The sequence below is a fragment of the Eublepharis macularius genome, chromosome 3 (assembly GCF_028583425.1).
Source record: "Eublepharis macularius isolate TG4126 chromosome 3, MPM_Emac_v1.0, whole genome shotgun sequence".
In the NCBI taxonomy this organism is placed as follows: domain Eukaryota; kingdom Metazoa; phylum Chordata; class Lepidosauria; order Squamata; family Eublepharidae; genus Eublepharis; species Eublepharis macularius.
This window is the reverse complement of record NC_072792.1, coordinates 172,280,600-172,306,669: the sequence shown is the minus strand read 5'-3', so window position 1 is coordinate 172,306,669 and position 26,070 is coordinate 172,280,600. Positions and strand designations below refer to the sequence as shown.

General features: G+C 43.1%; 1 protein-coding gene across 1 annotated transcript; it reads left to right on the top strand.

Annotated features, from left to right (window-relative positions):
• Positions 1-241: 241 nt before the first annotated feature.
• On the top strand, positions 242-23,308 carry LOC129326324 (autocrine proliferation repressor protein A-like). The gene is made up of 7 exons (XM_054974478.1): positions 242-266; positions 7,647-7,814; positions 14,131-14,237; positions 17,797-17,889; positions 18,059-18,148; positions 22,827-22,956; positions 23,184-23,308. The coding sequence occupies exons 1-7, from the start codon at positions 242-244 to the stop codon at positions 23,306-23,308; spliced, it is 738 nt and encodes a 245-aa protein (XP_054830453.1).
• Positions 23,309-26,070: the final 2,762 nt, after the last annotated feature.

Below are 26,070 nucleotides of genomic sequence, written 5' to 3'. Positions count from 1 at the left end.
CATTCCAGGCTGATTCAGGCCCAATCTGGGCCATTTTGTGCTCGTTTCACCCCAATTTTGACCTTAACCAGCCAGGATTAGCCCTGAAATGGTCTGGATCAGGGCACTGCTGGGTGAGGGAGTACTCTCCTGTGTGGCAGCAGCCCATTACAGGCTGATTTGGGCCTGATTCTGGCCATTTTGGCCCCTTTAGGCCATTTTGGGCCCAATTCTGCTCGAATCAGCCAGAATCAGGCCCGAAATGGCCGTGATCGAGCTGCTGCCTGGTGGGGGAGTGCTGTCCCATGTGGCAGCAGCCTATTCCAGGCTGATTCAGGCCCAATCTGGGCTGTTTCTGGCCCATTTTGACCCAATTTTGGCCCTGAATGGCCAGGATTCGGCCTGAAACAGCCTGGATTGAGCCACTACTGGAAATGACATCATCATGCAGTCTTGGGAGCACATGAGCACTGTGTGTGAGCACATGTACTGACAGAGGTAGCACCTCCTCTCAGGAGTTGCTCTGGGTGAGAGTTCTCTTACCTCTTTCCCCAGAAAAAATCAACGTATTGATGGCACCCAATACCAATACCTGAGATAATCTAATTCAAATGTCTTTAAATCAAATGGATTCTAGTTTTGTAAAACTTGTCCTCAAAACTTGTAAGTTGCGGCTCACAAAGTAGATTTCTGGCTCACAACACTGCGCCACTTAGAGGGAACATTGATTGCCAGGTAAGATGAAGGGAGGCAAGTGGGCCTGAATCGCAGCAGTGCTCCTGGGGTGGTGGTGGTGGCTCCACTCTGTGCCCAGAAGTGACATCATCACACGTTCCGGGAGCATGCACACACTTTACATGTGTGCATATGGTCCCAGTGAGTTCCACCACCTCTTTTCCCAGGAAAAAAGTTCTGGTTCAAAGTAGACAGAAACGTTATTGAACAGGCAGGGATAGAATATAGGCAGTCAGAGAATGAACAGACTGAGGTATAACTTGCTGGTAGAACAGAAGTCTTTGAAAGGCAAAACAGTTTGCTTGCAGCTTAATGTCAATGTCCTTAGTTCTTATCAGTGAGATGTTTTGTTTAATCCTTGGGTTACAGTAACAAAGTTTCTCCACAGAGTTCTCCTTTTAGACTTATGTTGCCAGACTTTAGTTCCACACAGTGGAACCAGTGTCAGGGTCCTCCACAGAGCCAAACCATTTTTATTAGATATTCAGTAGGAAGTATTCTTCTTTTCCTAAGAAGAAATAACCCTTTCCTTTGGCTGGAATGGGAGTCTCTGCTACTAGCCAATTCCATCTGAGCCAAAACACAACACCAGTTATAGTGTGGCTGGGTAAATAGGTTTTATACTGGGAACTTTCCCCCCTCAAACAATGCTGTTACAGTAGGGCAACTGATTTGTACACACACCCTCTTCAAATCCCAATTCCTAACCAAACCGAAAATCCTGACAGCAACCCTCATATTCTGAAGGTGGGGTTCTGACCAGCCAATCAAAGGGAAGGGGAAGGCTGATAGTAGATATTTCAGGGTCTCCACCAGTTTGGCCCTCAGTTGCCTTTAATCACATGTTCAATCAAGCAACACAGCAGTGGTTTTCCTTCACAAAGTGTGCAAAGGGGTAAAAGTTCAAATTCCAGGTTAGCTGCAAAGGGCCTACAAAATCTGTGCAGCTTGCTGCCCGAGAGCCATAGGACCACATTGGTAAAATGCACAATCTTAAAGGCATGCTCTGGGAATAAATAGCAAAAATTCCTATCTCATGATTTCTTCAGTTTTCATTTTCATTACATAGACTACTTCTTTCTTTTCTGTACATATCCTACTATATAAAAGGCTAAGCGAATTCAAGACAACTCACTTCCTACCCTGGTGTGCCACCAGAGGGAGCTGCTGTAGAGGGAAGCCCAGATGAGGAGGCCAGACTTCCAGAAAGTGTGCCATGGTGAGAAGCCCAGGCCAGGAATAGGCGTGGAGCAGGTAGAAATGCCTGCCCCTTGTCTTCGCCCAGCTGGGATCAGGAGCGGAGCAGGTGGCAATATGCACCCCCACACACACTCACACAGCTGGGATCAGGAGTAGAGCAGGTGGCAATGCCCACCCTCCACCTTTACCAGCTGGGATCAGGAGCAAAGCAGGTGGCAACAACTGGGGGCAGGTTCTCCAGAAGGGGACACCTGGTGAACATTCCAGCCTGATATTGTGACTGAGCCTGTGGATTGAATGAGCAACACAGATGATAAAAATATTACTGAACATATTTCTTGAATGATAGAGATGGAAGGAGAGAGATGTGGTATATTGGAGTATGTGTGTAAAGTATCGTCAAGTCACTCTTGCTGGGGCTTTCAAGGCAAGTGGAAAGCAGAAGTGGATTGCCGATGCCTTCCTCTGCAGAGTCTTCCTTGGTGGTTGCCCATGCAAGTACTGTCTCTGCTTAGCTTCTGAGATCTGACAAGATCAGAGTCTACCATGCCACCATCCCTCCGGTATATTGGTACTATTGCTTTAAAGATAACTCCCAGAAGTCTTTCAGAGGGAAAGGCCAGATCTTATGACCATAGCTGGAGGAGAGGTTACAGTTACAGAGGCCTAGGTCTGGCCTATTCAGTTAGTTACCTGTGTGCATTCTAATAAATGTAATTCTTGCATTCACTGCTGCGTCTACTACTGATCCTTTCCCTCCCCACAGACATCACAGGAATGAAGAAACTGCTCAGCCTCATAAGGCCATGATAAGATGGAAATGGTCAAATAATAATGATGAGGTAGATTGCATGATACGGAAACTTGGCATAAAGTTAAGATAAATAGAAATGGTCTGTATAGAAGCATTAGACCATATGAAGACGGAGACTGCTCGTTTTGACCTTTAGTTGATTCAAAAGTGAATAGGGACGAGTAGGGAAAAGAATGTATTTAGTTTGTGAAGGTAAATGTGAAAATACACAGTAGCTGGAATAGTAGATGTATTCTTCACTTTAACATTGATGAACTCTGATTAAGATATGTTTTGTGTACTCTGTATTTTAATAACTCTTGTAGTGCAGAAGCTTACTGTTCCTTTGACCCTGTTATCCCCCCATCTTCTTTCTGTACCCCTCTTTATTCTGAAAAAAAGAAAAGAAACTGCTCAGCCTTCTGTTTTCCTTTCTGCGTCAACCAACCTTTCCTTTTCTGAAGTGAAATGGGAATTCTGGGTGTAAAATGGAGAAGGACTCTCCTTACTGTGCCACTTTTTAAGATGTAGTGATAATAACTTTGGAACCCAAGTGGCCTTCCACAGAGAGCAGGAGCAAGCAACTTTTTCACAAGGGGGACATATCTAGACTCGAGTGGAAACGAATGCTTCATACCTTGACACAGTTTTGCCTTTATTCTGCTGATCTGCAGCATGGAAGAGGCAGATATATTACATGGGTTTGGTTTGAAAGTTGCATCAAGTACATGTGAGCCCTCTGCACGTTTTTCAAAACTTTGCTTTACTCAATCAAGTAGCAAAAGGTGACTATAACAGGCGCACAACATGTTAACAATATGTCAAGTTGCCATGAGCGCCTTCTTTCTAAAAGGGCTTTTTCTTGTCTGTTTGCCTGTTTGCCCAAGGTTGCCAGCCTCCAGGTGGTGGCTGGAGATCTCCTGGAATTACAACTAATCTCCAGCCAACAGAGATCAGTTCCCTGGAGAAAAGGGTAGATTCTATTATATTAGACCCTGCTGAGGCCTCTCCCCTCGCAAACCCCTTCCTCTCCAGGCTCCATCCCTAAAATCTCCAGGAATTGCCTAACCTGGAGCTGGCACCCTACTGCAGAATGCTATTCTTAGGCTTTTCTTCTAGCTTTCTGTCTCACTTATTGCTAACAAGCAAGGCATCTGCTGTGTTTCTCTCTTTCTTTCTAGTTTGTTGGCTCCACAAATAAAGAGTTTGTTACTCTTAATCTGTTCAGTGTTCTGACTGCTGCATAGGCACTCTGCCTACAGCCTTTTGCAACACATTGAGGGCTTTAGTTGAACAATAGTCAGAAAAATTCAGGAGTAGGACAAATACAGGCCAGAGAGTTCAGAAGAAGGATGCTGGGATTGAAAGATGAGCGGTCAGTGCCCAGCTTGCCTGTGATTGGTCAGTTTGAGAAGCTGGGCATTGTTGGATTGGTGAACATTCAAAAACGGAAGGGCTGGGGAGGGTCCGTTGAAATCTGTTGGGATCTGGCAGAGTCCGTTAGAAGCAGTTGGGCAAAGGGCCAGAAAGAGAAGGCAGAGAAGGAAGCAATGCTGAGGAAAGAAGCCCTGGAAAGGCATCCTGAGAAGAGCAGCTGAGGGACATGTATGCGGCGGATGCAAATGTCACAGAAATAATAAAGGTGACTAAGAGTCTCTCTACACGAGACCTCTTACCCGAGAACACTCAAGTGAAGGGAGATGCAATGTTCGCTGGGGCACATAGGAGTTGAAAAGACAGAGCCGAAGTCTTCCTCACTTTTACCACTCTAAGAGCTGGAGATCACTCCTCAGACGGTTTGTGTATTTCTTCTTTGCCTTCACAAACCCTCCAAGGAGCTACCTCTGGCTCCAAGGAGCTATCTCTGGCACTTTGTGAAAGTGACAAAGCCTTTGGCTCTGTCATTTAAACTCCTACATTTCCCGGCTAACATGACATCTCCCTTCACTTGAGCATCCCTATATAAGAAGTCTCATGTAGAGAGAGACTAACTAACAGGGTCTGTGCAGGGACAGGAGTTAGAGCCAAGCTACAAGTGACGCCTTACCCAGGTTGAACACTTGTCAGCTTCCCTCAAGTTTTGATGGGAAATGTAGGTGCCCTGGTTTTACAGCTTGGCTCTCCATTACAGCTGCAAGACCAGGATGCCTACATTTCCCATCAGCACTTGAGGGAAGCTGACAAGTGTCCAACCTGTGTAAGGCTTCACTTGTAGCTTAGCTCTTAGTGTTGTGCTTTTCCTTGATCTTAGTAATCTGTAAGTAGAAATTGTTTCTAGTATTTAATGCTTAAGGAATCCTTTTCTGGAAAAAATCTCTCATCCTTTTCTTGACTCTGTCGATTATCCTGGTATATTACTGTCTCCTGAGTTATACATGCAAGTACCTTGGAGGAAATGGTTGGGGGCACTTGATGTGGTGGCAAGTACCTTGAAGAGACCGTATGTCATGCCCTCTCCCAGAGGAGGGCTCCTTGTGCCCCTGGAAGGCTTTCTGCTTTGAAGGAAGGCCCCTGTCATCAGTAACATGGAATCCTTGGATCCAAAATGTGATAGACAGATAGAAAGATATATCTGAAAACAATAATAATGGCAGCAAAGATGCTTGTCTTGCTCATCTTGCTGGCCCTCAGCGCTTCTTGCTCCTCTTGAGTATGGGGGGGAGAGAGCTGAATTGTGTATACTTCTTGGAGCTCATTATAGGATTACTGGGATGTAAATGTGGAGGATAGAATCCCTTTAATGAAAAGTGGAGTAATGTCTCTTGTATATCCATGCAAGTTGTCTCCTGTTCACTTCAGTGACTGGAAGAACCAGCTGCATATTTAAAATTTAGGAGAAGGATATTTTCTTCTCTAGTTCTCAGAATTAAGTGTCATAGCACTTCCCCTTGGCACCCCTCTAGACGGAGAAACTTCCTATAAGACATTAAGGCACCTTGCAAGTTGAGTAGCTTCCAACAAAAAAACTTCATCAGCTCCTGAAAGTGAATTCCGGAATGTTTATGACTTGACTCTCTTCCAAGATTTACTCTTAGGCTTGGGCCTCATTTCAAGACCCTGAGAGAATCATACAGGGGAGGGGGGAGCCAGATGGTTTCCAAGCTGCACCCAGCCTTGGGCTTTAGATACGCATATATGGCCAGAAGGCTTTCTGCTTGAAGCTTACCCTTACAGGTGTGTGTGTGTTTGTAGAGACAGAAACTTGGTGGACTAAAACACCAGAAAGATTTATTCTTGGAATCTCCAGGAAAAGCCTTTTTGACCTGTACCCTTCACCTGCCCAAGCACAAGAAAACGAGTCTCTTTGGCTGACTTGAGCTGAGAACTGAAGGAGCTGAGAGCTGCCTCCTTGCTGGTGGTGACCATCGGCCATGTGAAGGCTGGAAGCCAAGATCCTCTGGCAGCTGATGGATTTCATGTTGGAAATCACATTTCACAACACACAGCTGTAAGGATCTCTGAATCTCAATAACTTTACTGCAAGAGTCCAAGACTGCATGAGTTGAAGCTCTATTGATAATCCCAGTTCAGCATCCCAAAACATTCATTGTAAAGAATAAAGCCTGGTTCCCAATACCCAGCATGTGTAGACATTTAAGCACAGCCCTATCCCCCCCATCTCCTCTTTTATTTACAGCAAATATGGGGGGAAATCTAGCTACAAAAAAGAATCTAGCTACACTAGCTATCGACAGGAATGCGAGATACGAGAATTTTTTTTAAAAGTCCGGCAACTTCAAAGTTAGTATCCACGGCAACTGCTGTTTTCTGGCTATAAGGTCATAGACATAGACAAATAAGTTTCTCTGCCTGCTTTCCTAGGCCAGCCTGCAAAGAGGAAACCATGTCAGCTAGCAGGAGCTTGCAGAGCATGTCAATGAATATCAAATACCCAGCATAACAGTTAATATTAACAGTGCAATCCTAAGAAGAGTTACTCCAGTCTAAGACCATTGATTTCAATGGGCTTAATCTGGAGTAACTCTGCAAAGAATTGCACTGTAAGTCCCTAAAGTATGGCAGGGACTGCTAAGGCCATTAAGCTTGTAAAGCATGGCTTATGGCAGAGGCCATGACCCTGACAACAGCACAATCTCATGACTTAGGGCCAAGCTAGAAGTGACACATTACACTTGAATGGCAAGTGAACAGACTCACATGTATTCCTCCCTGTTCACCTGTTCTCCACTCAATCACTGGTGATCGAGTGGAGTGCAAGTGGAGCGCAAGTGAACAGGGAGGAATACATGTGAGTCTGTTCACTTGCCATTCAAGTGTAATGTGTCACTTCTAGCTTGGCCCATAGCAAATGGGCATCTGGATAATGACTGAGTCTTGTCTCTTCCACCATTATGAGGAATGGAAATGGATTTTTCCTTGACTGTTGGATAAGCTTCAACTATACTGAATGGTTGTTGTGGGTTTTCCGGGCTGTATTGCCGTGGTCTTGGCATTGTAGTTCCTGATGTTTCGCCAGCAGCTGTGGCTGGCATCTTCAGAGGTGTAGCACCAAAAGACAGAGATCTCTCAGTGTCACCAAGTGACAACCATCATTCTCTGGCCATGAAAGCCTTCAACAATACATTATACTCAGAATGTTATACTACATTTATAGAAGTTTTTTAGTTCTCTTTAGACTTTGCTGAATAATGAGATCCTGCCAAGAGTCAAGGTGACCTTTCCTGGCTCCTCCTCTGGTGCAGCTGTGCCAGCTGTGCCAGTGATTCAGCCCAAGGGTATTGGATGGACATTTAAAGGCAACGTGTTGAGCGTGGCATTCCTTTCGAAAGCCACGTCATCAAAGCTCTTTTCTTTCCCATCACTAGAAATAGGCAGCAAACTTCTCACCATTGGCAGTCAACGCTTCCAAGGAGAGAACAGGCAAAGCCTCTGACTTGGTGCTGGGACATGCATCATTTGACCCTTTATCTCTTTGTAGCCTGCTTTTCATCCGTTTGGCTGATTGAATGGAAGGCACTGGATGAATTCGTGAACCTTATTGATCCTCACTATGAATATACCTTCCTGGAGAAAGAAAAATTCCACATCTCTGTCATTCAAGCCACCTTTCATACCATCCAGATGACCTCCCAGAAGTGGCTGGATGGTAAGTAGCGTGTGCAGGGTAGGGGATTCACACACCTCTTAGAGTGGAAGAGGGCACCATATACAAATTGTTGAGAAAGACATTGAAGTAGCAATGACTAATGGTTGAACAGTGACAGATTAAGGGACTTTGGCTTGGATCCTATGCGGCACCAAGGGAAAGCTTTGGTATAAGCAGATTTTCCCTACCTTCACTTCATTCAGGAGCAAGCTATTGTAAACAGGCATATGCAAAGTGAAGGAGGAAGCAAATGAAATCTTCCCACCTGCCACTGCAAGTCTTTTGCTCAGGAAAAAGGCAAGTGGAAAGGAGTCATTCCATCCAATCCCCAATTTTGCTAGGAATGATGGTGATTGGGGCATACAAGATTGCCCACTAAAAGATCTAAAATCCTTCCTTCTACTCACACGCACAAGCTATGGCAAGTAGAGGTGATATGTTGCCGCATGTGCTGTTCTTCTGAAAGGGATAGGAGGACTTTGAATTATTAGTTGGTTGATATTTGCCACCTTATAGAATGGCATATTGACATACACACACACAAACACACACACACACAGAGAGAGACACACCATGTAGAGTGTAAAAGAAATGAAGGCAAGGATCCTACAGGTCATTATTTGGGGGATTTTTGTAAACGTCCTGGATAGAACATTAAGGAAATCCGAAACAAACAAACAAAAAAGCGGGCAGAAACTAGTGGCCATTTCCACACAGCTTACCTTCCCTCGGAACGACCTGGAACATCACACAAAACATGTGGAAGATTGCATTTTCTCATGTGAGACTTGCGCCACTTCACGCAAATCTTGTGTGAGAAAACACGATCTTCCACGTTTTTTGTGTGATGTTCTAGGTCGTTCCAAGGGAAGGTAAGCCGTGTGGAAATGGCCAGTGTCACATTGCACCTTTAGTCTGCTGGGAAGAAAATGCAAAAAATTTGAAAGCATTCACCTGAATATATAAAAATCAGCAGTTCTGCTGGTTTTTGTATCTTCAGTTTCATGCTTCTGTGTTTTGCTGCTATTTTCCAGGAGGTCAAAGGTGCAGTCGATGAATGAATCTTCTGAAAAAACTTAAGGAAGGTGATCCCGGACTTTTATTTCTGGCTTTTGTTGTGGCCCAACAACATGGCTATCTAGAACTTCTGTCCATGACATGGAATGGATGTGGTTACTTGCATTTTATTGCTATGGGAGGAATTCTGCCAGAGCCACTTAAGATAGAGGAAGGTTCCTTATGCTGCATGAAAGTTTCAACCTTTGCTCAGTGGAATTGTTATGTTTCTGAACTTCCAGTTGTGGAGATTTTCCAGAATTACAATTGGTGTCCAGACTACAGATATCAGTTCCTTTGCAGGAAATGAAGCTTTGGAGGGTAGCATCTGTATTGCAGTACAGCCCACTGAAATCCCTCCCTTCTCAAAAACCTGGCCTCCGTCCTAATCCTAAACTTTGCCACCCAGAGTTGGCAGCCCTAGGAGTGGTACAGTACTGTCCAATGATGTGACACTCTGGAGGGTTTTTGAGAAAATCCTGCAGTGACAAGTATCCATGGGCTAGAAAGAAAACCTTGAAACAACCACAGAATGTGCATAAATGTACATAAACTTTCTGCAGGGATGCTTCCTCCAAGTATTGAAGGGTTGCAAGTCTTTGCTGCCCTAGGAGGAATAAAACTTTAAAAGGCAAATTTTGTTGTTTTGCTAAACTGTGCTGAGAGTTGCTCTAAATCTCAACTCTGGAAAATACAAAAAACAGACTTGGGGAAATGATCCTAATGATACCTAATAATGCCTAATAAGCAATCAATAATTTCACAATCAGCTTTATAAGAAGTGCTCAGTGAATTACAAAATTCAAATATATACATATATACAATTCAAGACTCCATCATACTGAATCAATACAGGAAACAACATATAACTCTTTCAACAGACCATAGCCTCCAAACACTCTCAACATTAAATATCGTCTCCTGTATAGGAATGTCCATAATCTCCAAATAAATCAAATGTTGAGGAGCCCCGTGTCGCTGTCTATTCAAGGGAAAGCGGGTGTCTTGCAAAGTGAGAGAAGTCCATAAAAGGTAGCAACAGCTTCTGATTCGTTTTTTCTCTTTCTCTCGGTCAGACCTCATTGTGCACAGAATGAACCGCACATGAGGTTCTCTGTCGTGGTAATTGAATATTGAGTGGTGGATTCTCTGTTGGTGCCTGAGGAAGTTCTTGTGGAATGAAACAAGCAGAATAACTTTGCCTGGCCACTTGTAGGGCCATTTGGGGGACTCCATGGAGTTCCCCCTTTCATCCACCTTTTTCCACCTGCTGAGAGAGAGAAAGAGAAAAAACAAATCAGAAGCTGTTGCTACCTTTTATGGAATTCTCTCACTTTGCAAGATACCCGCTTCCCCTTGAATAGACGGCAACATGGGGCTCCTCAACGTTTGATTTATTTGGAGATTGTGGACATTCCTATATTATTAAAAAGAGACTATATTTAATGTTGAGAGAGTGTTTGGAGGCTACGGTCTGTTGAAAGAGTTATATGTTGTTTCCTGTATTGATTCAGTATGATGGATTCTTGAATTGTATATATGTATATATTTGAATTTTGTAATTCACTGAGCACTTCTTATAAAGCTGATTGTGAAATTATTGTTTGCGCATTAGACATTAATAATAACAACAATAACAACAACAACAATTTTCAATTTATATACTGCCCTCCAGGCCAACTTAATGTCCACTCAAAGGATTTACAAAGTATGCCATTATTATCCCCACAACAAAACACTCTGTGAGGTGGGTGGGGCTGAGAGAGCTCTGAGAGAGCTGTGACTAGCCCAAGGTCACTCAGCTGGCTTCAAGCAGAAGAGTGGGGAATAAAACCCAATTCTCCAGATTAACCACTATACCAGACTGGCTCTCAGGTATCATTAGGATCATTTCCTGGGGAAGCCTCTTGGTTGTTTTTGAGCTAATCTCAGCTTCAGGTGCTCTGTCTCTCCCCTCAGTACAGGCCTCCCACAGTTAGGCTTGAAGTGCTCACTCACCTTCTCCACTCCACATTTTGTTCTTCAGAAATGGCTCATTTTGGTCTTGCGGCATGATATCAAGGGATCTTCTGAAGGAGGATGTTGTTAGAGGGAATATTGAGGAGCCACGGCCTGAATGCAGAATTTTGTGTTTCTCTTACCAGAAGCTGAAGTGGATAAACCGGTTTGGTCACATAAACTGACAATCATTGTGCCCCGAATATGGAAAAAAGTAGAATCATGCCTCCTTATCATCACCCCTGGACAAAATGAGCAGCCTCCTTCAAGTCACAGTTTTTCAAAGTTCCACCTACTGCATTTAGCAATTGTATCTGAATCGTATGTAAAAAGGTCCACTGAGTGACCAAAGCTATATTAGGGCCGGTATTCTTTGTCAAGGGTGGGGATGGGTGCTAGCGGTATGAAAATTAAGTACTATGAGATGCATGCACATAAGAAAGATACTTCTATTTATTGCAATTCTACCCTCCCATCCTCTGAGGAAATCAGGATGGCATAAATGACTCTCTCCTCTCACCCATTTTTACCTCCCAAGAATCCATGAAGGATTTGAACATGGGTCCCCCAATCTAACATTGCAGTGCTAAGCAGAATTACACTTTTAATGGACTTAAGTTTGTAACTGATTAGGATTTCACTGTGATACTCTAACCACTGGGTAACACTGGTTCTAAATAGGGAGTTCAGGGAAATGAAGTGCTGTGAGCTAAGCCAAAGACTTCAGCAAGAGTTTTAAATGTAACTAGAAAACATATTAAAAGTAAAGTAGACAGTAAGAGCTACAAAGAGTTCTTATCAATCACCACTATAGGCAATATACTTTGAAACCTCTCTGTCTACTCCACAACCCATTATTCTAAAGAAGAGAAAACAGAACACATAATGTGTCACTTTACAACCATATTCACAGAGAGACAGATTGATGAACAGAAAGATTGGCAGACACACAACCATGCTCATAATGAATGGAGGATATTTTCATTGTTAAAAGAATTTAAAATTCAATGCACTATTGCTCATTGTATGGCTAAAGGGAAGCCCTATGAAAATGAAGGATTCTGCCAATGGTACCTTTGTACCAACTTTTAGGTGATCTTTATAATTTCTCTTTCAGAAAGGTTATTTGAGTGCATTTCCCTTTGAGTGCTGGAGGCTACGATCTGTTTGCAACCATTCATACCATTTTCCTCCCCCCCCCCCCCACTGCTGCCACCCACTGAGCCACTGGAATTTTAGTCCTTATTGTGTGTTGGCAAATCTTCAGTAACGGCATGGAAGATAAAGTGAATGTCTGCAGTGGGAGGGGAGAATTGGCAGAAAACATCACCTGGGGTGGAGTCAAAGTAGATGTGTAGTTAGAGAGATGCCCACATGTCCTTACATGTTATAAAATATTTAATACAAGGTTCTCCCTCATAGGAGAAAACTCTCTGTAGTTCCCAGCCCTCCCGCATCACATTACATTATGACAAAAGTTTGGAGCACTTTCCCTATTAGGAAAGGCTTAGGAATTTTTTTTTAAAAAGATAATGATTTACAAAATTATACATGGGAAAGAAAAAAACAATAGCAAAGATAACAAATTTCTCCCTGTCTGTCACATTATACAAAAAATTCAGAGACACAATGAATCTGATGAGCAACACATTTGCGAAGGACAAAACTGTGGTGTAGTGGTTAAAGTTTCAGACTAGGATCTGGGGGGCCCATGTTCAAATTCCCATTCTGCCATGGAAGCTTGCTGGGTGATCTTCACACATTCTCAGCCTGAACAACCTCACAGAGATGTTAATAGGAAGATAAGATGGAGAAGACAACTTCAGCCACTCTGTATTACCATTGGGGGAAAAAGACAGGATATAAGTGATACAAATAAATAAATATAAGTAAAGCAGCTAATTAGCATGCCCCATGATGCCCCATGATGTAGTAATGGTTCCTATTTGAACCGACTTGAAAAGGGAATTAGACAAATACTGTCTGCCATGATGAATAAATGTTAGATCCATGTTCAGAAGCAGCGTTCAGAGGGGGCAATCACATGGGGAGGCCTCTTTGCCCTGTTTGTAGGATTTCAAGCAGCATCTGTGTGGATGTTAGGGAAAACAGGATGCTGGAATGGATGGACCAGTCCATTTGATGCACTATCCATTGAACTGGATCAGGCCTCTTGTAGAAAGAATGATCCTTTTTTAGTCTTCCAGAAGAGACCAAAGGTTATTTTCAGAGAATTAAAATTAGCCTCGCATTAGCTTTACCATGGGCCATTCTTTCCAGGAGAACTCTCAAATATTACAAAATCAAAAAGCGTCCAGTAGCACCTTCAAGACTAACCAACTTTATTGTAGCATAAGCTACATAAAGTTGGTTAGTCTTAAAGGTGCTACTGGACTCTTTTTGATTTTGTTACTACAGACTAACACGGCTAACTCCTCTGTAAATATTACAGTTTTCTATCACTCGCCTGTATTTGAGATGTGGTTCAGCCATGGATGACCAGTTTTGTCCAGGCCCATATTCTGTAATCCAGTGTAATAGTAATGGTAAAGAAAACTAGATGGCTGATGGCAATAAAATAATCCAAAATTAGGGATTAATTGAGACCGTTTTGTGTCACTACGAGCTGTCTTTTCTCCCACTGTCTTTAAAAAAGGGCTTCTGAAGTCCACAGACTTTGTTGGGAAGTGACTGTTCTCTCTCGGCAGGATTGTAGCTGTGCTGACGCCAGTTCCTGTCCAGCCACTCACTTTCTATGTAAGTACCAAAGGGCTTCTCTTTGATGAAACTTCCCTTTGACTACCAAACTAGTTAGCAGGATTTTATATGCTGTCCCATTCCTCTGCAGCAGAATCCCGTCAATTGTAGTGTCTTAATGGGGCAGGCTTAGAGCCAAGCCACAAGTGACGCCTGACACAGGTTGGACACTTGTCAGCTTCCCTCAAGTTTTGATGGGAAATGTAGGCGTCCTGGTCTTGCAGCTGTAATGGAGAGCCAAGCTGTAAAACCAGGACGCCTACATTTCCCATCAAAACTTGAGGGAAGCTGACAAGTGTCCAACCTGTGTCAGGCGTCACTTGTGGCTTGGCTCTTAGAATCTGAAGTTGGGGTTTGCCGGCATCTGCATTTCTGATAAACTTCCACCAGAGGGCCCAATGTCCTTTAAACTATTCAGTCATGAAAGGCCCAGGGTTTTTGTTTTTGCTACAGGTGATCTTGCCTCTGTTCCTCTCATTTCTTGTGTTCCAGAAACATCCTTTAGGACGAGAAAATATTACAGGATATGATATAATGGCGTATACATGGTGGAGGTTTATGAATGACTCTGATGCACCCCCACACTGGCTTGTGCAATTTCCGATGGTCAAGGTAACCTTTCCTTTTGTATTCTCCAAGGCTGGTTACTGGACCTGGAGAATCTGCTTGGTCTCTTTTATGATTACCTTGTATTTGTTTGTCACCCTAACCTGTGCTCCTGCAAATAAGTGTGTTCAGGCATGGACTAGAAAGTTCAGGAGTGTAATAGGAAGATAAAAATTGCCTGGATCCCATGTAACATGAGTAGACTATGTGTCCAGATGTATCATATGATCAGCCCAAATTGCACGATGCACGAGGAGGTACACAGGGACACTTCATATGGCTGCTGCCTCTACTTCCTTACTAACCACCATGTCCACTTTGGAAAGAGGTGAGGAGGCAGAGGCCTCTGTGTTTCCTTATACTGGTTCCCAATGAAGAAGCAGAAGCCACTGCCCTCCAGTCATCAAGAAGGTAAGAGTGCAGTTGTTGCCTCCTGCTCTCTTCTCTGCAGAGGTTGTATCCCTCCTCCTCTTCAGATTCAGGTAGTGTTATGCACAAACTTGTGTCTTAGGTGTCCCTCTCGCCAATCACAATAAGAGACACACACACCACGGAGTCCGGTAGAATGAAGCAATATATGATTGTTTAATTTAAACAATGGAGGAGCCCTTTTACACAGGAGTAGATGGTCTCCTTGTGTCCGGAACTCATCAAAATTACAATAGAAGCACAGGCAATTAATACTTTCAGATAATTATAACAATATTACAATATTCTAATATTTGATATCTTACTGGCTCGTAACATATCTAGGGTCAGTTCTGATTTGAAGATGCAATTCTGGGGTGGCCCCTCTATTTGGGGGAATTCCAGTCTTCACAGTTTTTTTTCTCTGCCCTCATTTTGGAAGGACACTGTCTAACCTTTTACCTACTTTGGTACCTACAGTGGGCTCCCCATGGCCACCCCATCCATCTGTTCATAGAATTCGTTGTCCCATTGGAAGTAACTGGTTGTCAGACAATGATGGAATAAGGCTGTTACATCCTCTGGGAAAATCTGATTAATCAGTGCAATAGTGTCTTTTAACAGCCTTATTCCATCATTGTCTGACAACCAGTTACTTCCAATGGGACAACGAATTCTATGAACAGATGGATGGGGTGGCCATGGGGAGCCCACTCAGCCCAGTTATAGCAAACTTCTACATGGAACATTTTGAAAAAACAGCTCTAGAATCAGCACCCCACAAACCCAGTGTATGGTTCCGGTTTGTGGATGATACATTCATCATTTGGAGCCATGGGGAGGAAGAATTGAGGGAGTTTTTGAATCATCTCAACAACATCCACCTGAACATACAATTCACAATGGAGAAAGAAAGTGAGGGAAAACTCTCATTCCTGGATACCTTGGTCATCCGCAAAGCAAACTTTCAGTTAGGTCACAAGGTCTACAGGAAACCAACTCACACTGATCGGTACTTACACAAAAACTCCAATCACCACCCCCGACAGAAAAGAGGCATAATGAAAACATTAGTGGATCGTGCAAGACGGATATGTGAGCCGCGCTTTCTCAATGAGGAAATTAATCATCTAAACCACGCACTTCAGGCAAATGGCTACTCCAGAAATGAAATCCGAAGAGCAATCAAACCCAGGATGAATCAAACAACCAAGGAAAAACAGTCACCTACAGGAAAAGTGTTTTTGCCATATATCAAAGGAATTACTGATCAGATGGGAAAGCTTATGGAAAAGCATAACCTTCAAGCAGTATTCAGACCCACCCGAAAAATACAACAGATGCTACGATCAGCAAAAGACAGCAGAGACCCCCTCACGTCTGCAGGAGTATACCGTATACCCTGCAGCTGTGGACAAGTTTACATCGGGACCACAAAGCGTAGCATCCAGACAAGAATAAAAGAACATGAAAGACACTGCAGACTTGGACAGCCTGAAAAATCAGCAGTGGCTGAACATAGCCTAACTCAAACAGGGCACAGTATCTTATTCCAGGACACCAAAATACTGGACAACACTTCCAACTACTTTGTCAGACTGCACAGGGAAGCCATTGAAATTCACAAGCATAAGCAAAACTTCAACAGGAAAGAAGAAACCTTAAGAATGAACAGAGCATGGGCTCCAGTTCTGAAAAACACCAGGCCAACAAAACACTCCACACCCGACAATAGCCCTGCAGAGAAGATTAGCACATCAAGCACCAATCCATATGCAAAAGAACCTCCTCAGGATACAGTGAAGCCTCCCGCCATTAGCATTCCACACCCTGGGAAACTCTTACAGAATGACTCAGCTCAACCCCACCCCTCCTGAGTAGATACAAATGACCTACATCTTTTCCACACTGTGACACTGAGAGATCTCTGTCTTTTGGTGCTACACCTCTGAAGATGCCAGCCACAGCTGCTGGCGAAACGTCAGGAACTACAATGCCAAGACCACGGCAATACAGCCCGGAAAACCCCCAACAACCATCGTTCTCCGGCCGTGAAAGCCTTCGACAATACATCTTACAGGTTACATTACAAGTACTACTTTGGCTCCTGAGCATAGAAAAAGTGCAAAGCATGTAATACTGAAAAAGCATAGGTTTAGTATATAAAAATAAGTATATAAAAAACCTCCAAATCTATATCCATCAGAAGTAGCATTGATTTGGACTTGCCTGTTACCTCTTTCTGTGCCACTGCCAAGTCCCAGCAGCCCTGAAAATCATGGACTTGTACTTTAGTAGCTTCAGTCTCTGATCCATCTGAGCAGTGGCCCACAGAGATGTTTCCTGGTAAGTTAAACGGCCAATCCTCCCCACAGAGTGATTAAACAATTGTACCACCTGCAGCGCTTAGTTCTCCAAAACATATTATTTTTTTTGGCATGGATAGATAAGGTTAAGATAAAAAGTGAACATGACCAGATCCCCCGGGAGAAACATGTACCAGCAGATCTTCACAACACACTTATTCGATCATTTTAACTTGCAAAGAATTAAAGCCTCCAAACAAACAACAACGGTTTGATTCCAGCACATCTGTTCCATCGTCATTAGCTTGGTAGATAGTAGGGTTGTTAAGGGAAGCTCTTAAGTTCTCTTGACCCAGTTTCTCCTTCAAATCCAGCAATCCTTTTCTTTCCCTCTGTTTAAGAGTTTGGAGTCAGTTTCTAATAAATTCCTTTTGGATCAAAGAGAAATTTGAAGACAGGAGGGGCAGGAAGGGAGGTTCTTCAAAATTTCACAATGTAGATGCTCAAAGGCAGGCAATGTCTCCCCAAGACTTACTATCTTCCTGGTAGGGTCTGTAACATAAATCAGTTGCAAAGGCTGAAGTTAGAAAAGGGCACCTTGATTTCTCTTCAAAGAGAAATGAAAGAGAAACCCTGATCTACATAGAAAAAAAGAGAATAAGAGGAATCAATAGCCATATCTAAAAAAGTGAATTTGGAGGGAAAAAATTCTCCACTCCATAACATCATTGGTAGATCGGTAAAATGGGGCCCTACGTGGAAACAGTTTTGGGATGGTGTTTTCCATATACCTGTGTTCAATCACCTCTTGCTCTCCATGCTGAGTTTATTCTATTGTTATGTCTCTGCAGGCTACTGTGAGAGCCATGGACACTGTCTCAGACTACGTGATGAAAACATATCATAAAAACATAACGCAGTTCACCTTGACAGGTATTTCCATGGTACGTGCAAGTGGCATTACTGTGCACGTTATTCATTGTCTCTTGGTTGTATTGCTGCTTTCATGTTCATCATTCCTTCTGCATGCTGTTCTCTGACACTCTATAGGCTGTAGCTATATCTCCACACATCCTTTAGGCTTTTACTGTGTCTGCCTTCTCCTTCCTGCAGAATGCATGGATCACTTGGTTGACTGCAGCAGTTGACAGTAGAGTTGCTGCTATTATTCCCATTGGAATGGATTTTCTGAACTTCACCAAGGTGAGATTCATGTTGCAATCAAGGAACATGTCTATAACAAAGTGTTTGACTGCAAACTGGGAGCAACAGCCTAGAACTTTTTATAAAATTGTCTGTGTTATTTTAAAACTAGTATAGCAAATATTTGGTTGCATGTATGCTCCTACACTGCTTTCCCAGGGCTGTCTCATTGTTACCCAAAGGGGTGTCCTTGAGAGTAGGAGGGAATTAGCAGAAAGGAGAAGGCAGTGAGAGGGGGTAACTGAGGGATTTCCACCAATTTATACAAGGATTGTCCCAGCTAGAGAACTTTTTGAATGATCAGACAGAGGTGTCAACCAAAAGGGGATTTTTTATTGAAACTAACAAAGTTCAAACAACACACCAAAACACACACAACATGCACTCAGAGTTGACTTAGAAAGCAGTGGTGAAAGTTGGATAGAGTTTGAGAGGAGGGTAATATTTACCATTCAGACATCCAAGAGAGGGACCAGAGCATTGAGCGAACTGCACATCAAAAGAGAAGAACTTGAATGGAGGTTTGAGGGTAGATACTGGTTGCAAAGCATGCACACAGCTCATGGCAAAGGCATTCTCCAATTCTACTGTGGAATGTATCCAGGGGCAAGATTGCATCTTCTACCCCAAAACAAAGACTCAAGTGGTTGTCCCTGCGATGGGACAAAAGATTGAAAACTTGTCTTTGGGGCAAGACAAAGAGCTGGTGACCTGTCTCTGAAGTGGGACAAAAAAACAGCAAACCATCTCTGGGGTGTGCCAATGAACTAGGGAGATTTGATTGGGGTTTCCCGAGCAGAAGTAAAGTTATTAATATTAATTGATGAGCCACTGAGTGGACAGTGTTAGCAATTGACCTGGCCTCTGCCATCTTTAAGAGCAGCCTGTGATATAAAAATCACAGGGCTCTTGAATTAATGTGACTTAAGACGCATTGATAAAATAGCCAGCTGAGGAAAATGTTGCTTAGTCCTGCCCGGGAGAGTGAGGGATGAATGGAATGTGAATGCAAATTCCAAGGACTGAGTGTGATTAGCTCCTGCCCCTCCAAGCTGTGGACATGCAATTGTTGAGAAGAAAGGTACTTGCTGTGTAACCATCCCACATTCTGATCCCCTTTCTTTCCATGATGATATCCAACCCTAAGTTCATAGGGCCATCAATCAGCTTTGATAAGTTTATACTCCTAAGAACATTTTTAAAAGACCTAAATTCATGGGGAAGGTGCTGAACTTCACAGAAGGTGCTTTCACTAGCTCCTGAATTCTAACTTACCAGAGCTGTCAAATATAATGCCAAGGTGGGGGTATCAGCTCCCTGAACAATCTAAAGCTGTCAGATGAAGATTGGAGAAGGGAGGAAGATCATTCGACTTTGAACAGCAAGAACAGCAAGAACTGAGTAAGTCAGAAGCTTGAAATAGCCATAAGCTCGGCTCCAATATGCTTTACCTTTTCTTTCCCAGTCTGTTATTCTCTCCTTATCTCCCTTTCCCACTGTGAAGATTATTTGACAAGAACTACTTAAAGTACTGCAAGATCAAGGTAGAAGAATAACTTGCAATATAGAGCCATAAATTTCCTCAGCTCAAGTTAAAGTGTGTATGATAAAGTGGATGCAAAATTTCGGAGAAGAAATAACATTTCAACAGTGGGAGAATCTTTGGACAAGGGGCATAAAATTTACGGCAAGTCAAACATGAAGAGAGAATTGGTACAAGATGTTTTTTAGATGGTACATTACACCAAAAGACATTGAGAAAATGGACAAGAAATATGTGAGGTCATGTTGGAAATGTAATGAAGCAGATGGTTCCTTCTATCACATGTGGTGGACTTGCCACAAAAGCAAAAACTTTTGGAAAGAAATACATGCTGAGATGCAAAAGATTTTAAAATTTGATTTCGCCATGAATCCACAAACTATGCTGTTGGGAATACTACCGGAAAATGTAGACAGAAAATTACGCGAACTATTCAGATATTTACTGATGGCAGCAAGGGTGGTATTTGCAACCAGATGGAAGGAAGATGAATGCCCAACAAAGGAAATCTGGAGAGATAAGATGGCAGAATACGCAGCGATTGCAAAACTAACAAGCTATTTAAACAGAAGACCAGTGAGAGAATTTGAAGAGAAATGGGGAAATTATTTTGCTTTCAAAGGATAAAATGCATAAAATGTCTTAGTTTTAGAAACCAGAATAGGTTGGTATATGGATCTATTGTTATATAAGGTTATATAAGGTTATTGTTATATAAGGTTAGGTTCTGATAAGATGAAATTGGTTAAATATCAGTGATGAGGTAGAATGAATGGTATAGAAACTTTGGCAAAATAGTTAAGCTAGATAGAAACGATCTGTATAGAAGCATTAGACCATACTTAGATATAGCAGTTAGAATGTACAGGGAAACTACTTGTTTTGACCTTTAGTTGATCTAAAATCGAATATTGTGTAGGAAAAAGATTGTATTTAGTTTGAGAAGACACACAGGAGTTGGAATAGGAGATATAATATTGTTGAACTCTGATTAAGGTATGTTCTGTGTACTCTGTATTTTATTATTACAACTCTTGTAGTGAAAAATCTTAATGTTCCTCTGACCATGTTATTCCCCCTTCTTCTTTTGTACCCCTCTTTGTTCTGAAAATAATTTTTAAAAGACCTAAATTCATTAGCCCAGCTCCATGGGCACTAATTGGCAACCATTTCTTTGTACAGCACCAGGAAAACAAAATTGTTCTCTTTTGTCATTTAGGGCTTTTTTTCTGGGGAAAGAGGTGGGGGAACTCTCACCCAGGGTAACTCCTGGCAGGAGGTGATGCCCCTGCCACCACTCCTGGGACCATGGGATGATGTAACTTCTGGGAAGTGACACCATTGTGCACAGCACAGCTGCCTCCCCAGAAAAAAAGAGAGAAAGGAAGGAAGGAAAAGAAAGACATGGAAAGGAAGGAAGGGAGGGAGGGAGGGAGGGAGGGAGGCTTCAGCTGGGAGGAAGGGAATCCCCCTCCTCTCAGCTGAAGTCTAAAGCCTGTTTGGGGCTTCCCCATCTTCAGCTGGGAGGAGAGGAATTCCCCTACTCTCAGCTGAAGTTTAAAGCTAATTTGGGGCTTCCTCTGACCAGCTGAAGAGTAGGGTTTAAAGAGCTCCTTTACAGAGCTGCCAGAACATTGTTCTGGAGAATTCCAGCAGAAGAAAAAGCCTTCCAGTAGTACCAATCCAAGGTAATCAAACCGCTGTCATTTCCAAGAGATGACCTGTAAGGTCTTTGTTCTAATGTGTGAGGGGGCTCCCCAGCCTCAGAATGTGATTTGCCCAATAAGAACCAGGGCTCTGCCCCATTCAAATCATGTACACTTTCCTGGATCCGAGCACTGTGCCCTTAAAGTCCTCTAAAACTCTCCTGGTCAAGAATGCTGGCCATGTGAAGCCATCTTCCTTCGTGGACTACTCTGCACCCCACTTCATGGGTAGGTAAATATACCCTGAATCCCTCACTCTATTCCAACCTCTGGGTAATTTCTTAGGACTCTGTGTGTTTGGGCAAACCATTTATTACTTCTTGTGTGTATTTATTTTTCTCATTTAAATAAAATTACTCCTTTACTTTGAAGAACACAAATCTCATCAGTTTCCTTGGGGAAAGGACTCTGTAAAAATTGGTGGACTATCCCACATTACCCCTCTCGTATAGCCTCCTCCTTGCCGCTAATTCCCCCTTCTTACTCACATTCCAGTAACAATGGGTGAGGCTATCAGAGCCCTGAATCACCTAAGAATAGGAAAGTGGCTGAGGGGAGATTGATAGGGTATGTTGCGGTAATTAATTCAGGAACTCCAGCAAAGCCCTATCGTATCAAGATCCTTAGCCCACCTCCAGGGCATGGGAATGGGGCAAGCTGGCCTTGTCTGTGATTCCCCATGTTTGCATGTTTGGCTTTCATGTTTCCTGCCTGCTTGGGTAGTAGTTTTAATGCTGGAAGCATATTCAGGGAGGGGACTTATGGCATATAAGTCTTCTAATATTACGGGGCCAAGTCTGACCGCTAACACTATTGTCTCCCTCTCTGGTTTCTGATACAAAAAAATGTTTTCCTTCTTTGGTTGTATAACAATACAGTCCTGAGGAGGGTTATAAGTCCACTGAAGTCAACAGTCTTAGAAGGGAGTAACTGCTCAAGATGCAAGGTCACTTGTCTTGGGTTGACTGGGGTGGGGTGAGTGGAAGTTGAATGGCTTGTCTCACTAGTATTTCCTCCTTGCACATTCTGTATGCCAAAGTTGGGCATGGTTGGGTTAACTGAGTTTTCTAAATTGGATCTCTGCTGTTTTTTTCTTATGCTTGCATGTTTGGAGCACATGCAGTCTTATTGAGTGGCTTCTGATTAATTAATACCACTGAGTGTTCCTGTGAAAAAGCAGCACGTGAAATGTAGATAAATTTTTAAAAAATTCACTTCCCAGAAATGTGGTAATTTTTGTACAAGTTGCCATTTTGTGACTGGCCCCAGTCTCTGAGCCACTATGTTGTGACCAGCTCCACTATCCAAGCTGCCGTTTTGTAACTGATAGCTTCCCATGGTTGTTGAAAAAAGTTATGTAGCTCCCAGAAATGCAGTCTGCTTTCCTCTAGAACATTTATTCAAGTCTCATGATTCTTATTTTGTGCAGAGTTTCCGCCATCAACACCGAGCATATTGCGGCTGGTCTTACACATGGAGATCCTTCTATGAGATGAATATGACCCAAGAGTTGGACAACCCCCGTTTCAGTGTTCTAGTTTCGCAAGTGGACCCACTGGGTGAGCAAATGATAAATTTCAAGGGACTGAAATTCTGGAGGAAAAGGAGCTGCAGTGGGAGGGGGAATAACAGAAGACTTGGTTAGAGTCCATCTATGATGGAAAGAGCAGCAATTCTCCTTTGTTGTGCAAGGGCTCTTCTTTCATTCTGCTCAACTGGAGTCAGAAACAGAGTGGGACTTTGATATACCTGCCATGGCAATAACCATTGGATGTTCCCTTTCCAGCATACAATGAGCGATACACAAACATATCCAAGTACGTGATCATTGCATCAGGGGATGAGTTCTCCATGCCTGACAACTCGCATTATTACTTTCACCAGCTAGAAGGCAAGAAGTTTCTCTTGTGAGTTTTCACTCCTTCTAAAGACCAACTTTTTGTTCTTATTCCTAATGGAGGAGGTGGTGGAAATGGCAAATTCCCTCAACAAAGTAGAAAAATTGCTGCTAGTTCTATGTTCAGAAATATATCGTTGGGCACACGAGGGCACAATTGTAATTGTGACTGCTGGAAGAGGAGATGTAGGGTGGTTAAGCCTTTCTCTCCATGCAGTTTTCCTGACTGGAAACATACCTAGGGAGCTATTATTCTCCTTCTTTGAGAAGTCTATGTGTACTGATGGATGTATAATACATCTGGATGTATAATTTCCCCAGTGGAGCAAACAGAAGCTTCTTGGGCCATATTAGATTGAGGAAATGGTGTGTAGGGGAGGCTTAAGTTCTCATGCACCACAGTCCTAATCCAAGCATGGGCCATGCATGCCTGGGGCATTAAGTTCTAAGCAGGAAACTCCCAGGTTAGAACTACTGACAGTCCAAATGGACTTTGCAACATGTAAAACAGCTCTTTTGGGTGTCCAGAAATATAGATGCTGAAAAAGGGAGACAAGAAGAATGAAAAAAGATTACAAAAAATCAAGTAAACTTAAAAAAAAACCTTTCTCCTGTTTCCCATTCCTCAACTGTTATTTGGATTGAAATGGCATATATGGATTTCCCAGTGAGCAGTCCAAGGGGGAGTTACACTTTCAGGTCCACTTTCCACAATGTTTCTGCTGGTGTCACCCTTTTGCTAGCCTCAAACAGGGGTCCCTGCCCTGTTCTCAGGCAAGAGTTCCCACAGGTTTCTATTTGGCCGTACTCAATAGTCCTTTCTTCTTCGTATAGCAAGTCCCCAACTAGCGGTGGGGATCTCTAGCTGCAGCAAGTTGCTACTCCCTGCCATCTCTAAGCTGGCTAGCTGGGGGACAAAAGGTTCAGGGAAGTGGCCAGAAGGTGCACCCCATCTGAGAGGCATCCGCCCTGAGCCTGCGAAAGCGGGGAGGGCGGAATATAAATATAATAAATTAAATATGTCCGAAACTGACACATACACTCCTGTGTCTCCAGAAAATGATGTAATTTCTAGCATGATGAAAAAGCAACAGATTGTGCTTGGGGGCTGATTCTTAAAAAATCAGCCCCAAACACTGTTTCCCCCCCTGAATCTCAGTAGTCAAGGAATTTCACATTTTTCCCCCTTTTCCTTTCCAGAATCATCCCAAATGCTGATACCAGATTTCAGGGAGACAAAACACTATTATACCCAATCACTGTTTTCTACAGTCACATCATAAACAATGACCTACGTTTCTTTCTTTCTTGGCAGAGAACAATGGTAAGAAAAATATATATACCCTAAAAGTCATCTCCTGAAAGGAATCTGCTACTTGCTTCGTAGTTTCCTTTTCACACGCCCCCATTATGCTGCTACTGGGAAGTGATGTTGAGGTTATATTAAGAGGAAGAGCTGAGCATCCAAATCACATGCTTCACTTCATAACCAAACTAGCAGGTCCATTTTGTTACCACAGGCTCCTGATATTATACCAGACACCCTCCTAACTTATCAGTGCCCAACAAAGAAACACAATTCTCAGGGGCTGGGTAAAATTAAAAGTTCCTTCCTTATGTGAGGCACTGAAATGTGAAGATTTTTCAGAGCATGCAGGGCTAACAGCTGTTTTGTTTACGTTCTACTGAATATATTAAAACATGCCTTAGAACAACAACAACAACAAAAGGATGATTGGATTTAAAAAGTCATTTGCCATGAAAAAGGTAAAGGTAGTCCCTTGCAAGCATCGAGCCATTACTGACCCAAGGGGACGTCATATCACGACGTTTTCTTGGCAGACTTTTTACGAGGTGGTTTGCCATTGCCTTCCCCAGACATCTACACTTTACCCCCAGGAAACTAGGTACTCATTTTACCGACCTTGGAAGGATGGAAGGCTGAGTCAACCTTGAGCTGGCTACCTGAACCTGGCTTCTGCCAGGATCAAACTCAGGTCGTGAACAGAGCTTGGACTGCAGTACTGCAGCTTACCACTCTGTGCCACGGGGCTCATTTCATTTGCCATACTGACATTTATATAAAATCCCTATTCAGGAGTCTTGTACTACAGTTTTCTTGACATGATTTTTACCTCAGAACAGTTCCACAGCTGACCAATCAGAGACAGGGGGGTGCAAGCAGGCAGGAGCCTGCCAGCCACACAGGAAAGCGAGGCCCCACAGGATTTATTTATTTATTGGATTTTTAGCCCACCCTCACCGCAAGCAGGCTCAGGGCGGGTTACAATCATAAGTAAGGTAAAATAGGTAAAACCAATAAAATAACATCTCAGTGCAAACATGGATATCCGCATTCCAGGTGGGGCATCCAGATTGGCAAACCTAGGGAACTTTGAGGGGAAGACTGGGAGGTGCATTTTACCTCAGAACACATTCAATGACTCCCAATAGCAACTGCAGACTGTTTAGAATATGGGAGGTGAGTACCAATCAGGCAGCATATGCAAATAACCTTGAAAGACTGGCCCAATCAGGGAAGAGTGGCCGAACTGCAGTGAGTGGGAGTGCAAGCAGGCAGCAGCCTGAAAACCACACAGGGAAGCTGTATCCCTTTGGGGAAACATATTTTACCCCTTTTTACCCCCTTGTGGGGTGAAGTTCTTAAAATCCCTTCTTAGTGGGTGTTTACATCATGAAAGGATATTCTCCCTGAATTTCATGTTTCTAGGTCCAGGGGTTTGGGCTGGGACTGATGAGTCAGTCAGGAGGACAC

Excerpts from the sequence above, each read along its gene's own strand:
- LOC129326324 (XM_054974478.1), top strand. The coding sequence starts at position 242 with ATGGCCGTGATCGAGCTGCTGCCTG. Across the intron at positions 7,815-14,130 it reads CTCCCAGAAGTGGCTGGATG|GACGAGAAAATATTACAGGA; the intron begins GTAAGTAGCGTG and ends AACATCCTTTAG. Across the intron at positions 18,149-22,826 it reads ATTTTCTGAACTTCACCAAG|AGTTTCCGCCATCAACACCG; the intron begins GTGAGATTCATG and ends TATTTTGTGCAG.